This window comes from Odontesthes bonariensis, chromosome 9 (genome assembly GCF_027942865.1).
Source record: "Odontesthes bonariensis isolate fOdoBon6 chromosome 9, fOdoBon6.hap1, whole genome shotgun sequence".
Classification (NCBI taxonomy): Eukaryota; Metazoa; Chordata; class Actinopteri; order Atheriniformes; family Atherinopsidae; genus Odontesthes; species Odontesthes bonariensis.
Window position 1 is genome coordinate 17103641 of NC_134514.1, and position 15596 is coordinate 17119236.

A 15596-nucleotide genomic window follows, 5' to 3' on the forward strand; every position below is an offset into this window, starting at 1 on the left:
ACTTGGAAAAGATCAGTTTTTAAAGAAATAAATGATCCAGAGTTTTAAAGACAGTTGACGGTACAAGTTAATATATGCAGTTTGAAAGTTTTCTAAAATGTCCCACGACTATTTAAACATTTGCTCTCGGCGGACTCGTCTTGTTATGACACATCGCTTTCACTGCAATGATGCAATAGATGTCACTTGTTTCAGGTTAATGTACATATTGAAAAAGGCACTGCTGACAAAAACATGCAGACTATGTATTCAAGACATACCTAATCTAACTTAAACATGCTAGTAACACACATACTGCATGGTGTAATAGTACTTGGTCTACTTAAAAAAAAAATTCCAAGTAGTCATAGAACAGATGAGGGATTTATTGTTTTATGTATTTGTTTTTTTTTTCATTTAAAAAAAGCCTGAATCTCTACGCATTTCACAATAGATCTTTACACGCTTTTCATGTTGTCAAGCTAAATGCTCATAAGCCACGCCTCTAATATTGTGGCAGCTTTCCAAGAACAGTATGCACACAGTGTTCCTCTCCATACATGGCCAGTGCAAGTTATTTTACGAGACAAAGCTGCATCAAACATCGACCTGAGGTGAATGGGACTAAAGAGACGACCTAAGAACCATATCTTCATTAGCCATACATACAGTGGCTTATTGTTTTAATTAATGGAGTGCCTGAAAAGTTTGTAGCCCACGTGTTTCCTCTTTAAACCCGCCCTTTCTGCGTCACGGGGCGGGTTGGATTTACCGGTAGATAAGCGAGTACCTTCGCAGCGAGAAGGAAGCGCACACCCGACACTAGTTCTGAGACATACTTGAGAGAAGTATTTGTACTTTTGAGGATAAGGGTAACTTTTTTTTAGGTTTCTGGGTAACTTTGAACGCACACAATGGCAACGAAGATAAACATGGAGGAAACCAAGGCATCCAACGGTGATGCGCGTGCCGAGGAGCAGCTGGCCAACGGGCTGAGCGGCCACAAGAAGAGCAGCCAGGAGCCGCTCTCCGAGCGGGTGAAGAAAATCGTGTCGGCAAATTTACTTGTGATTCTCACCGTGGCCGGGGTCATCGTCGGCGTTTTTATTGGACTTGGCGTGCGCAACGTGGAGCTGACGAAAACGCAGATAATTTACGTGGGTTTCCCAGGTGAGCTGCTCATCCGGCTTCTGAAGATGATCATCATTCCTCTGGTTGTCTGCAGTCTGGTGTCCGGGGCGGCGAGCATCGACCCAAAAGCCCTGGGCAAACTCGGCGGCTGGGCTATGCTGTTCTTTCTGGTCACCACCCTGATAGCATCATCCATCGGGGTGGTGATGGCTTTCATCATTTCGCCGGGGTCAGTGGCCGTCAACAAACCCACAAATCTAGTTGAAGACATGCCGGCCCATAAAGAAGTTATAGACTCCTTCTTAGATTTGATAAGGTGAGTGATGTCCCCACCTAAACCTGTGTTGTGATGTGTAACCGTTCACTGCTTCTGAATATTTTCCACTCTGTCGAACATACAGGAGTCTGAGCAGTCTCACAGCCCATTATTAAAGACTCCGGAGGGATAAAATGCCCCCCCAACACACACACACACACACACACACACACACACAAACACATGGCCGCAAGGAGCGCATTTATTTTTGCCGGCTGTGTAACTACAACAAGTAGTTGCATCAGCTGCTGTTCTCGCGTGGGTTCATTTCACTTACAAGAAAACCAGCTGTTACCAAGCCGTCCCTTTTTTTTTTTGTTTGTTTTTTTTGTTTTTTTTTTCTTCCCACTACTAATGACCGCATTTAAATTACATTTCGCATTCATCAACTCGTGGAGTCAAACGACACGTGGGTAAGACGTTTCCCTCACGAGTGGAAAGATGTGTAGAAAAGCTTCCTGTGAACAGCCCCCAGTCGTCACAACACCGGTTTCCGTCGCTCTTTACAACGTTTTCTGCGGATTTCCGTTTGCTGAACGGAAAGCAGGCGTCATACTTTTGTCCGAGGAAGTCTTTACGCCACGCGTAAAGAACAAACGTGCTAATGATGTCACCGTTGAACGGATGAAACCTGCTCGCGCACATTGTCTAAGTATATTCTGGGTTTGTACACCAGTTGCCCCACATTCTTTTCTTTGCTCATTAAATGTGTCACATCCACGAGACATTTGTTAGAAGTCATTCACTATAGAGCGGAGGGGGAAATAACTGCGGTCAGAATTGGCAAAAAACTTTGTCAGATTGTTGTGAGATGTGCGACTCTGACTAATTGACGCGCAGTTCATTTCAGGATACATTTTCCACAACAGCTCCCACGTGTTACATGTTTGCCCCATAAACATAATTTGTTTTTACCCACCACTGAGCAGAGGAGAGTTGACGTTGCATAAGCGGTGGTAACACATGGTGGAAAAGTGATTAAAAAAAATCCATAAATCTGACTGTTTCCTGACATCCTGCAGGGTAAACAAAAAGCCTTCCAGTGATTTTCTTACTTGAGTATCAAGATGAACCGAGAATTTCCTTGACATGGTTTCAACTGTTTCACAATTCTTTCCTCCTAATGGACCAGTTGGTCTGGCGCTCAGTGCTGCCTTTCTCCCCATTTCAGAAATATTCTCCATAAAAGCCAGGATTTTCCACTCTTGTCTTCCAGCAGAGCGACCAGGCCTTGTCAACATCTGAGAATAGCCAGCATGTACAGAGGAAGACGAGACGAGTGTTGGGGCAAATTTAGTCTATTAATGAGATCTCGCACACAAACAGCCCTCCGGTCGAGGCACAGTTTGTGTGCCGTTCTTCTGTGTTTTAAGCTTTGCGTGTAGAATTTTATGGTGAAAAGAAAAAAAAGTGATGCACAAAACGAGTTAAAAAGTTCGGGGTAGAGGGTAATTCCTTGGAAGTGCATCACATAGAACGACACACGCACACAAAAAGCTTAAGTTGTGGTTAATTTGAATTGATGTGGATCCATACACTTACTTCTGTTCATAAAAGCCAGGCTGGTCTTCATAGATTAACAGTTTTACATAAGCAGATCTGCAAGTTGCAACACTGTTGTCTGGTTTGCAGAACAAAAGTCTGCTGCATGGGAAAACAAAGATTGCGTATTCACTCACAAGTCTCCACAAGAGAACAATTTTCTTCCCTTGAATCGGTCCCGGACAACATTTTTTTTTATTTTTTTTTTTTTTTCAACAACTGTCGGGTATTTAAAAGAAGAAAGGGGAGTAATGTTTATCTTGTGTTGGACTCATGCCACCGCTGCACATGTTTTCACATTATCCTAACTGAACAGCAGGCCTCTCATCAGCGGGAGTCCTCTCACTTGGTCCTGGTGGATTCATACCACAAAGGCTGAGTGGAACTTACTGGGTGGAACTGAACATTTCCCCAAAGCAAAAACAACGGCCCGGTCATCGTTCGCAGACACAGACTCTCGACCTAATGCTTAGCTGTCATTGTTTGGACACACACACTTGTGGAAAGTTGACCACACGGCTTTCCCAGCACACACAGTAAATGACAGTCACTCCTACACATCCCTATTTACGTTTCTTATCTCCTGTTTGTTCTTTTCCCACAAGCCTTATGTCTACATACACTGATAATGGCTAGCAATGCTATGTCACCTGTTCATTGATCTGGAATCGATCTTGGGCTGCAGAAAAGAGGCACTAGATGTGCACTTTTACCAGTCAATGTTTTTTTTTTTTTTTTTTTTTTAAATACCTGGTTAATTCTAGTGACAAAATATACAATTACAGTTTTCGCGTATAAAACTCCTTCCACGTTGACCTGCACCACGTGTTTTCTGCTCTGGGTGGTGTAACAACACTCTGTGAAGACGTCAGAATAGTTTAACTCAAACAAAAGACGATACACCCATCTAATTGCATGTAGCCTCTGCGTCGAGTTTCATGCGTTCATTGTGTTTTAAAGAAATAATTCACACAGCTTAGTGTTGGTTTTACAGTGGTAGAATGTGACGCTTTCTGATACTGGCTGACTTTCTTTTGAAAAAGAAAAATTTCAGTTGGACTAACGTGTTTACATGCATTTTAAAAGTCTGGTTTTGGTCAGACTTGCACAGTGACTTTTCTCTTTTTTTTGTGGTGTCATTTAAACCTGCTTATTGTGTAGGGAAACCTTGCTTTAGGAAGTTTAATTGGAAAAATGATGTGTTCATTCGACATGAGTTTTCTGTGCCAGGAATAACTCAGCCAGATTAGGAAGTAGAAGTGTCACGGTAGCTCTATTCCATGGTAGTGGAACGGAAAATGCACAATGCAAAACATTAAAGCCCTCTTTAACGAAAGCGTCCTAAAATCTAAGCATTCTATGAAAATGGCCTCAGAAAACTTGGAGGATTTCCTGAGAAACAGAACGGTCACTATCCACCGTCGTTAAGACTACTATTAAAACTGTCTCGAAAAGGATGACGAGCCAAGTGGGAATGTGTCGAGTACAAGAATGCAAATGTTTCCTTGTGTCTGAACAGAATTCGGAAGGACGCTGAATCTAGTCTTGGTGGGTTTGAATATGTTGCTAACATATTCGTGGTTTGTGTATGCCCTGTATGGAAATTACAAAAGCAGCGTGTGTAAAATGTATTGTATCATGTGATACAATGCCAAATTACTCTTTTTCTACAAAACTAAAGTGACCGATAAGTCAGTGGTTCGCCTTCTCTACTCACTGGAGTGAAGTCAAAGGACTTGGCTGATAGAATTACATATTAAAGTCCATATAGTATACCATTAGATGATGGCTTGGCTGCAATTTATTTCTTTATTAATTTTTCACTTTTTCATACAACCAGAGTACAACCTGTGGTTCAGTTTCACCCTGCTCTTATCACATGATGCTGATGGACTCTTTCTAATGGTAGGAAATGAATGGCTGAAATGAGCTGATGAAGTTAATCCCTCTTTACTCAGAATCTATTACACACAGCTGAGTTCAGGGGTAACAAGGGCACAGGGTTTTCCGAGTTCTTTTGGATTTAATATGCGGTTGGACACAGTGGAAGAAGAATTATTAATGTCATAACATGAAGTGGATGGAAAAATTGCACTAATGGTTCAGTTCCTTTAGCCGTTTTCACATGAACAAGCATGTGATATGGTCGTTTCACAGAAAATGGCTACAGTCTCGAAGCACTACTGGAGATGGTTCAGTTAAATATAAGGTAAAAGGTTCGATTTGGCCGTGACATAAACCGGCCCATTAGTTTATTGAAACTCCTGTATGTTGAGCAGACCTCGTCAGAAACGGTTCAGAAGGGTCAGTTAATGGTTTTTGCCTTTTGTTAGACTGCACTGGGTGCCTGTTGTAAGGAGTTGGAGTTGTACGTGGTGAAGCAATGGAGGCCCAAAACATTTGTCTCAAGTTCTGCTCCCGGTTCCCAAATGTGCACGGATTTAAAGTTCTCTCTCTTTCTCTTTTCTTTTCCCTGTCTACAGAAACATATTTCCCTCCAACCTGGTGTCTGCTGCCTTTCGGTCGGTGAGTGTTCGATCCTAATTCCACGATTTCTGCACAATCGTAATGACGTTATATAATGGAGTGGCTGGATAATCAGATTTTGTACAGATTAGTATTCTGAACTAACAAACTGTTCCCTTTGAAATAGTATGCGACCTCTTACAAGCCGGTTAGTAGGAATGGCACAGATGGCAACCCAAACATCACGGTAGAGAAGGTCAGCGAAGTGAATAGCCAAGTCAATTTGATCATAATTGTGCTGCAAATTGTGCTTCTGAACTGGATGGTTTATGCATGTTTTCTCATGCATGTTGGGTTTTTAGGTGCCCTTTGGAGAAGACCAGGATGGGATGAACATTCTCGGTCTGGTGGTGTTTGCCATTGTGTTTGGTGTGGCTCTGAGGAAGCTGGGCGAGGAAGGAGAGATCCTCATCAAGTTCTTCAACTCTTTCAACGAGGCCACCATGGTGCTGGTCTCCTGGATCATGTGGTAAGGAAAGCTGTATGTCGATTTTAAAAAAAAAAAGTGTGAAACACACCAACATTAAAACCAGAAACGCAATCAAATTTCCAAAAAACGGAGAACACAAGAACTTTTTTTTTTTTTAACTGTGTTTTGTGTCTCTGTTCTTGTGTTTCTGGGTCATGAAATTATGAAATAACTCTTCTAGCTTCTTTAGTAAGTCTTAATCCATAGGCAGCAGCTTTCCTGGGGCTTGCATTGCTCGTGTTGGCTTAATTTTGCTTAGGTTTCCTTAGAAATCGGGCTGAAAATGAAAAGACAGACTTTGTGCTAAGTTTGAAAGCTGGCTTTAGTTATTCTACTTATTGATTCGAGAACAGCACTGATGCAGTGTAATTCTTAAGAGTTCCTTGAGAGGCAGAGAAAGAAATGTTTGATTGGTAAGAAACTCTGTTCCTTTGTGCAGTAAACTTGATCTACATTATTGTCCCTCTCTTTTCCTTTCTGTAGGTACGCCCCTGTTGGTATCATGTTCCTCGTCGCTGGCAAGATTGTGGAGATGGAGGACGTTGGCAAACTGTTTGCCAGTCTTGGAAAATATATCGCCTGCTGCATGATTGGACATGCCATCCATGGCTTTCTTGTGCTGCCGGGCATCTACTTTATCATTACCAGGAAGAACCCGTACACTTTCCTCTGGGGGATATTCACGGCTCTGGCGACAGCCTTCGGAACGAGCTCCAGGTATTCGACTGACTGCTGCTTATTTCTGACTCTCACACGCGCGCACTTCTTTGCTCTGTGAGGTAGTCGACTTCAAATACCGTGATTGTTCCGTTCTAAAATAAACACGCTGCTCTCGCCACTTTCGCCTACTTTCTGCTCTCATACACTCACGCCCCTTATTTCCTGTTTTTCCAGCTCTGCCACTCTGCCCCTCATGATGAAGTGTGTGGAGGAAAATAACGGAGTATCCAAGCACATCAGCCGTTTCATCCTGCCCATCGGGGCAACGGTTAACATGGACGGTGCTGCTCTCTTCCAGTGTGTTGCCGCGGTTTTCATTGCTCAGCTGAACAACACGTCCCTGAACTTCATCCAAGTCATTACGATCCTGTAAGTGCGAAAGCCGCTGAAACATTTCTCCAGTTAAACAGAGTGTCGTGTCTTTATGTGTAACTGACATTGCCACTTTTATGTGTTAGTGTGACAGCTACAGCGTCCAGTGTTGGAGCAGCAGGTATACCCGCAGGTGGTGTGTTGACCCTCGCTATCATCCTGGAAGCAATAGGACTTCCCACCACTGACATCTCTCTGATCCTGGCTGTCGACTGGCTTGTGTGAGTCTTCGACCTATTTTTTACGGGGTTTTAGGGCACGACGGCCAGCTTTCTACACCGATATATTAAACTGGCATGCTGTCCGTTGTCTCCTTCTGTAGTGATCGTACCTGCACAGTGCTGAACGTGGAAGGCGATGCGTTTGGAGCCGGGCTCTTGCAGTTCTTTGTGGACCGTTCGGCCAAACACGAAAGAGGAGCAGAGCTGAGCGAGATCAGGCTTGATGGAGATCTGTCAGCCGCTGCCCCCGAGCACTCGCCGCTCATTGAAAAACGAGGCAGGAGGGACAGTGCAGAGGGTGACAAGATTGTGCTTTCTAGTGAAAAAGAGTCTGCCATGTAATGCCACTGCTGACGGTATCAAGAACTTATTTGACACTTCTGCAAGCAGAGAACCTGAAGTTTAAGCCCCCTTTGCCTTTGTTTTTTGCCCCTCAAGAAAAGAGTGCAAGAAGAGAGGAAGGACATTGGACACTACAATGCAAACACTCCCTGACCTCAACACTTTTCTGGGGAGCAGCTAGTCAGATGGGATATTCAAAAACCAGGCTTTTGTTTTTCTTTTTTCTTTTGGGGGTGGTGTCCTTGTCAACTTTGAAGTGACACTATTGTCATATGACCATGTTGTGTTCATATCAGCCAGACCAGTGATCTTAAAGTGTCATCGTGCTATAAATACAAGGAATGCTACAATTATTTACGGTGGGTAAGTTACATTGGCGCTGGTCTGTTGCTAAAGCTTTGGCAAATCTCAGTTTTTATCACTAACTGCTGCTGGTGAAGCTGTTTTAAAACGGATGTTTCTGATTTTAAAAGTTGACAAGGGCAACCACACAGTCTGGCATAATGTATAGTCTTTGTATGGAATCTGTTCAATTCCATTTTTTAATTTTTTTTTTTTTTTTTTTTAAATAAATTAGTTTTCTATTCAAGTCAGAATCCCAACTTCCCGATGAAAATGAAGCGATAATGCTTCTATATTTTGTGTCTCATCGGTTGCTTTAGATATCAACATGTGTGCATTTTATTCTACATGAATAATGGCCACTTTCATGCAGGTCTCATCCAGTGCTGTATTTAAACTATGTGTAGTGTATAGCATTTGTCCTATGGAGTTAATTCGGTAGGGAATAGTTTTCATTTGCATCGCCGCAAAGTGCGCAGAGGATCATTTTGGGTGAATTATACGTTTGGTTTTTGCATCGTCTTTTCTTATATAAAACCTGATTTTATTTATATGTTATCTGTAGAAACCTTATGCCTTTTTATTAATTTGAAAAGAGACCAATAATCGTGACCAATGATTTTAATTTATCTTCTTTAAATGTCCACTGCCATCTCTGGGCAATGCTGGCATAAGCAATTGGCAAAGTGGGCCGTGCTGCTCTGAAGTACACAGGTGGGACGTCTGATTCGGCTCTGTTTAGCCCCAGCAGTGCCCCCCAACAAGAAGACTGTTGTATAGAGTATGAAAAGTTTCTTCTTTTTTTTTTTTTTTTTTTCATGTAGAGACAGAAATCAGCTTCACTGCTCATGAAAGTGGTTAAGGTTTGCACAATGCTCGACTGTTTATTCTGACAATACCAAAAGTTCTAATGTCAAATATGTGGGGTGATATGAAAGTGTAGCTAGGAAGTGAAAATGGGGAAAGAACTGGTTTTAAAATGAGGTCCAGGCCAGATTCTATATTTTTAAAAGTACAAATTGCACTTTCCCCCCCTCCTTTTGAGCAAATTAGGATTTGATCTCTGCATGAGAACCAAAGGTACAACAATTTCTCCAAGTATATCTCTGTACTACATTGAACTGCATTGCGTCGAATTGCAATAAGGTTGAGACGTTTTTGTCGCTTTCATATAAATCTTAAGCTTTACTGTTCCTCCATTGATGGAGATGCACACTTCTAATAGTGCAAGAAAGTTGTTCAACTGTATGCCTTACACCTGCATGAAAATGGCTGTGATAATATTGATCAAAATGCACAATTAATAGTTAATGGGGGCGGGGTATGGGGATCATTGGAGTTCTGATTGTATAGGAAAGCACAACAAGATGAATGAATAGCCTCACCATCGTCCCTTAGTTTAATGGCCTGTTCAGCTGAGGAGACACACTGAGGAGCCGGGGCACAACACAACCTCAGGTCTGACTTTGGTCCAAAAACTGTTCCTTAAACTCTCCTTTAATAGCTCGGAGACCAAAAATCCTAAAGACTCAGCAAGCAGGAAGGAGGCCGCTACATCGAATAACTTTTCTTTTTCTTTAGCCCCTATAGCCCCAATTTTACACATGCTGCTGCTTGTGTGTCGGGCCCCCAGCAATGAGGAATCTTTGCTGTTGTAAAATGTCTGAATCTGTAGATTAGGAACTACTTCTGCATGTTACTTGATCAGAATAGCAGCAGTAAATTTCTGGCAAATTTTTTTTTTTACTCCACCTAATGAAGCTTTAGCTAGTTTGGCCAATTAAAAAAAAAAAATAAAATTGGATTCTACGCCTGCTTTTACGCTTTTTATAATTATTTGTTTTAATTAGTATTTATTTCTAATTGTATCCAAAGACTTATTTTGGCCACTATGGCAATCTGGTAAGTGAAAATGGGCCTTTCGCTGGCTTCAAGTCTTGTCATAACAACTGGACAGTGTTTTTATTATTGTTCATGTTCCATTTCTCCATCTTGTTTTCAGTTTGTGGGCTGGGGATTTCTATTTTTCATGTGATGGAAAATTGTGAGACCGTGTGGAAAAAGCAGGAATAAGATGTAAAGCTGTAATAATACTATTATTTGCAACTAAGTTGCACTACTAACTGCTTCTATTCCATCCATATCTTCATGTGTCATAAGTGGAAATGAAGTCGGCGTAATCATTTTATGGAGACCTACCTTTTTCTGGTGCATTTTAAAAAAAAAGTTTCTTTCTACAGAGGTGAAGTTGCACCATTTCTCCTGTAAAAGTGTCATGAGAAAGTGCTGCAAGTGCTCGATAGTAAATATGTTATCATTCCTTTCTGAAATCTTGCACCACGAGGATGTCCGGTTCAATCATGTAACTCCTGTGTTTTGCTCATGATGGTTAAAATAAGTTGAATACAATGTGGGTATAAATTCCTGGTCACCATCTGAATGTCCAGTCATTAGCTTTCAAAGCATTAAAAGCTTTTTTTATTATTATTATTTGGTTGGCTCTTACCTGCTTCTTTTTAAATGTTCCTTGTGTGTGTTTTTTTTTTTTTTTTTTTTTTTTAATTTACAAGCACTGAAGCCTGCAAGTCGTACAACTTTGCCGGCATAGATCTCCATAGATGTGTCATCCTTACACTTTAGGATCGCGCAAGTAGTTAGACATGGTTAAAGTGCTGTGTGCCTTAAGTCGTTACATCTAAAAATAACAGCAGATGGCCTCTCATTTGCTCGGTGTAACTGACAGGCCATTTATGAACACAGTTGGCGGTCCTGGGTCTGTATGCAGAAATGTAAACGTACCTCTAGGGATATATATCGTTTGGCAGTAATCTCTGCACATGTAGAATCAGGAAGTGTCCTAACGTTACTGGGCTGGTCCGCAATGTCTATTTGAGCAATGTTCCTGTTTGTTCAGCCTTATAATACTACCCCCCCCCCCCCCCCCTGGTACTGCAATATTAAGTGTGTGGTGCCATCTAGTGTTCAGTTAGAACAGCGGCGTGTGTTTGTGTGTGTGTTTCTGCATGGCTTTGGCAAAAGTCTTTAACCGAAGATGCAGTGAAACAGCAACACTTTTATTTCACCAGCTCGTTTAAATGGAGTGAACCACACAATTACAGCATCATTTTTGTAACAAATCTTTTCTTCAAATAATCTTCTGAAATGAAATTCCATTTCAGTAAATGGGTTTGTGGTCGTAATGGTAACACATGTAGGACTTCATATTCCGAGGCTTCACAGAGCTAGGTTTCTCCATAACAGGATGATCGACTGTGTGCTTTTTTTTTTTAAATTTATTTCACGAGATGGATGTAAGCTCAGACAACTGAATTAGGCACAGGTCACCCCTGGACTTATCCCTGTAAATCAACAACCTATATAGAGACACAAAACAACCAAAATTTGATTGGGCGAAGGAACAGAGGTGTACATGAGATATCCACATAAAATGTAACCCCAAAAAGTGGCAACGGACAGGAAACGTGCTTCATAATTTCTCAGCATTGGTCTTTTAAATTAGTTCTTATAATGTGAGTTATATCACTAACACGACAGAATTATAAAAATTTCATGCACATTTTACTTTCATTTTTTTTACAAAACCCTCAAATATGACACTAAACGACACAGAAGAGCCGGGGAAACAACCTAACCCTGTAACCAAAATAACCAGGCAACAGCAAAGACAAAAAACGCCAAGAGACACAAAATGGCAAGAATTTGACCAAGTAAAATAAAAAAAAAATTTAAATTTAAATATTTTTGCTCACAAGATTTGTACCCCCGCTCCTAAAAACCTCACATACAATGATGAAAATAAAATGTGCAAGACGTTGTGCAATTAAATCACATCTGGGTGGTTTTTAGGTTGTTTTGTGTCTTTCATTCGGACTTCTCTCTGTGACAGTTGGGGAGCTTTTTGCACGTCTACACATTTATCCCCGGGGGCCAATTGTTTCCTAATATGTCCAATTTGGTACCAAACGGCTTCGAGATACACTAACAGTCATTCATAAACTGTGCAAAACTGGAATGAAAGAAGTCAGTTTAAAACGAGGCCGTCCACAGATCGTAAAAAGACACTTACTCAAACACAACTCTGTACAGTACATTAAATCCTGCTTAAGACAATCTGAAATGAGACTTTTAACACAATACTTTATCTTAAATTAGTCCTACGATATTTACAGTAGTAATATTTACATTGTACAACACATTGAGTAAACTATGCAGCTCAATGTACCCTTGACTATTTAAAGAACCCCCCGTGTTGAAACAGGTCCATGACACGTGACCATGTGATGAGTCACTTGTCTGCTAAAACAGCAAATGCAGTCATTTTGGCACCATATATTCATTTTCTGGCAACATCTTTTAAAGAAAACCATATGAGGTATAGTTTTATGGGTAAAGAAATACCAGTACAGTGTAAAAAAAAAAAAAAAAAAAAAGCTTGTGAGTATCCCTCACAGTTTGCCTCTGTCCAGCCTCTTTTTTGCAGGGTTGGGGTACTGTGGGTTCTCTATCACCCCCTCTCCAAACTTAAGCTCCAAGAAGGCTCTGTGGTTGTTGGGGCCGTAGGGGGTGATGCCGGCAAAAGGCATGGGCACCAGCGGCTGCAGGAAGTGTTCTGGGAACTCCACATCTTGTTTGTGCTCTGTCCACGTGTCTTTGGTCATTACACCATTGCGTGAATAGAAAGGCCAAAGGTCGACATGCAGGTGGTTGGCCTCGCTGTACTGCACTCTGTAAAAGTCTCCTTCCACTGCACGCTCCCACACGTACCCATTAGCATCGACCAGAGAGCCCGAGTCCAGGTTCTTTAAGTGGTCGCAGTTGGGTACGTCGTCCAGATAGATACCCAGGTCCACATCGTAATCCCATGGGATGATGTCTTGATGGCGAATGGCACCCAGCAGAGAGCCACCCTCCAGCCAGTAGCGAACACCGGAGCTCTCCAAGATATTGATAACATACTTGGTGGTTTCCCTTAGTGCTCGCAGACAGCAAGGAGGCGTCCAGCGGTCCAGATAAAGATAGTCTGGTGTGTCATCTTGCACAGTGCCAAAGCACCGAGGCGTCTCTTTGCTGCAGCCATACCACTGTTCCTTCCCTTCGGGCAGCAGGATGCGCTTCAGACCAAAGCTCCTCATGAGCTTTCCTGTAGCCTCCTTCAGTCCAGTGTCAGCCTTCCACTGGTTGTGCGCAGAGCTGAAGAGTGGCCGGTGGTTTGCAGAGAAGCAGGGGCTTTCCAGCAGTTTGACCTTCCAACCTCTCAAGACAGTCTGGATGAACAGCGCTGAAAAGAGCGGCCGACCCAGAGGAACAGAGAGGTTGAAAAGATCCTCGGTGCGAATGAGCACGACTGCATCTCCTTGCAATGCCGTACACACGCTCCCACTGCTCCCGGAGGCAGCCGGTGAATAGGTGGCTGTCCACTCTCTGAGGTTCACCCGCAAATGGAGACACTGCACAGCAGATCGCGCAAGCACAGGTGCAGCGACCAGCCTCACAGGCCCTCCGCCCTCACCTTCCAACTCTTTGATAAGCCTCTCAAAAACACGAGGTTGCTCCAGGTCCACTCCATCAGGCACCAGCAACACAAACTCCGTCTGCACGTGAAACTCCGGCCTGTGAGCTTGAGGTGGCTGGTCTGGGCTTGGGGAGAGCACCAGAAGCCGAGCGCCCTCAGGGAGCACCAGCGGAGGGTATGGAGACGAGTCAGCCACAGCAAGGAAGGGAAGCTCTGGTCGCTGATGAAGGAAGGAATTAGCCACATCCCCAACATAATTCTCAAAATTTTCAAACTCTCGAAGAAGAATGGTCACTCGTGGGCCGCGATTGCGTCCCTCTACTCCAACCCCTCCATCAGCTCCAGCCCCTCCAACTACCCCTAGACGACCTCCTCCGAGACCAGAGGCTGGCAGAACAACCCTTTTCGTGCCCCTGCCAAGCTCCTTCCTCTTCTCCATCATTTGCTGCTGGGCCCGAGATACATAATAGAGAATAAGGAGGTTGAGGATGATGGCACCAGTTAACAGACCCTGGCAGAAACTAATACGCATGGCAACTGATTACTTTCCAGCCTGTTTTGAGAAGAAGAATCTAATTTTCAATAAAGACATCCAGTGCCAGGTCTTGGGTCCCCGTGTATTTAAAAGTAGACGATTGCGAGTTTGCGTTAAACTAAAAAAAAAAAAAAAGTGTTTTACTCATAGTTGCACAACCTCATCTCTGAACGTCGACTGTGTAAATTCCATTTGAATGCATCATACAAATCTCATGGTACTTTGAAGTGACACAAAGGAAAGATTAAACTATCTACTCTTCATTTGAAATATTTAGCAGTCAAATTAAAATGATCCAAGCCACAAACAGGTTCTGCCGAATCAATCGATAAAAACAAGCTAGTCACAACTCACCTTCATTTTGAATATATATACATATATGTATATAATATTTAAATATATATCAGACTAAATGCAAAACTTTTGCAGGACGCAGGGCCCTCATATCATGCAGTAATTATCAGACGCAGCGACGCAAGCTACATAGCAACCATTCGATTTCACTGCGTCTATTTCAGCCAGCTGTGGTAGAACAGGAGAAACCCGTCTGAATCCGTCGCAGCAAATACAGATATTAATGTGCATTATCTGCTGAATATTTTGATAACTTTAAATTTTAATCGACTGTCCAACGTCAAAAATACAACACCACAACTTAGGGTATTTCATTCGCATGAAGCCTAAATATCCAGTCATGAAGTCCTCCTGCAAGACTTTAGCAACATGCTAACATGTTTTTACTCTCCGTTAGCCATAGCAACAGAAAGACTTCCGGTTAATCTCCTTCAGAATAAAGGTGCACTCTTCAAACATGAGAATAACTAAAAAAAGAAAGAAAAAGAAAAAACAAAGAAAATTAATTGATATATTTCAAAGTCGCTCGAGTTCTTTTGCTTTAATGTTCAGACATCATGTTTCTGAATAATCTTAAAAATTGACATTTTTGCATAGAATTTATTGTACCAAATGTACCAAAGGTTCGTGTTTTGTGTAGAACAAAAGTAACCACAAGCAGAGTAATTTGTTCAATTATCTTTTTTTCGGGCTAAAATTGTTGCATATCAAACTTGTTATATTGTTTTAAAAAAGCTTGAGAATAATAATTTTTTATTCCATTTTTTTGTTTGTTTGTTTTGGCAAAAAAAAAAGTATATTTGCCGATGTAGCAGAAGTTAATACAAAATAGAAATTAGATTGAAACCGGAAGCAGATTGATAGATAATTTTGGATAACTTTTGTAGTCCCAGCGAAATGCTCACAAAATGGCAGGAAATTAACTCCCATGGTGACATGCTGGATTGTGTGTTAGGGAAAACACTGCTCTTTATTTGTCACCCCCATTGGGCTTTTCCAAGCGCAAACACGGGGAGGAGGAAACAGATCAGAGCAACGCAAAATAAGAGTCCCAAACCAAACGTGAACAGTTGTTTTCAGCAAATGGCCAAACATTGATTTTACTTTCCTTCAATATAAGTTTCAAGTTTATGAGTAGGACTTATTTATACATGTTGTCAGTTGATCACGAAAACTGCCAAATAATTTAAAATCTGTGGCGAAATAATGTTTTA

The 15596-nt window shown here is 41.9% G+C and overlaps 2 protein-coding genes across 2 annotated transcripts; one reads left to right on the plus strand and one right to left on the minus strand.

Moving 5' to 3' along the window:
- The first annotated feature begins 749 nt into the window (after positions 1–749).
- slc1a5 (solute carrier family 1 member 5) lies at positions 750–10450 on the plus strand. The gene is made up of 8 exons (XM_075473423.1): positions 750–1426; positions 5452–5494; positions 5622–5690; positions 5797–5963; positions 6447–6680; positions 6858–7052; positions 7142–7276; positions 7378–10450. The coding sequence occupies exons 1-8, from the start codon at positions 894–896 to the stop codon at positions 7616–7618; spliced, it is 1617 nt and encodes a 538-aa protein (XP_075329538.1). The 5' UTR covers positions 750–893; the 3' UTR covers positions 7619–10450.
- Positions 10451–11031: 581 nt separating this feature from the next.
- On the minus strand, positions 11032–14763 carry fkrp (fukutin related protein). The gene has a single exon (XM_075473425.1). It carries the CDS (start codon positions 14023–14025, stop codon positions 12427–12429), a length of 1599 nt encoding a protein of 532 aa, XP_075329540.1. The 5' UTR covers positions 14026–14763; the 3' UTR covers positions 11032–12426.
- Positions 14764–15596: the final 833 nt, after the last annotated feature.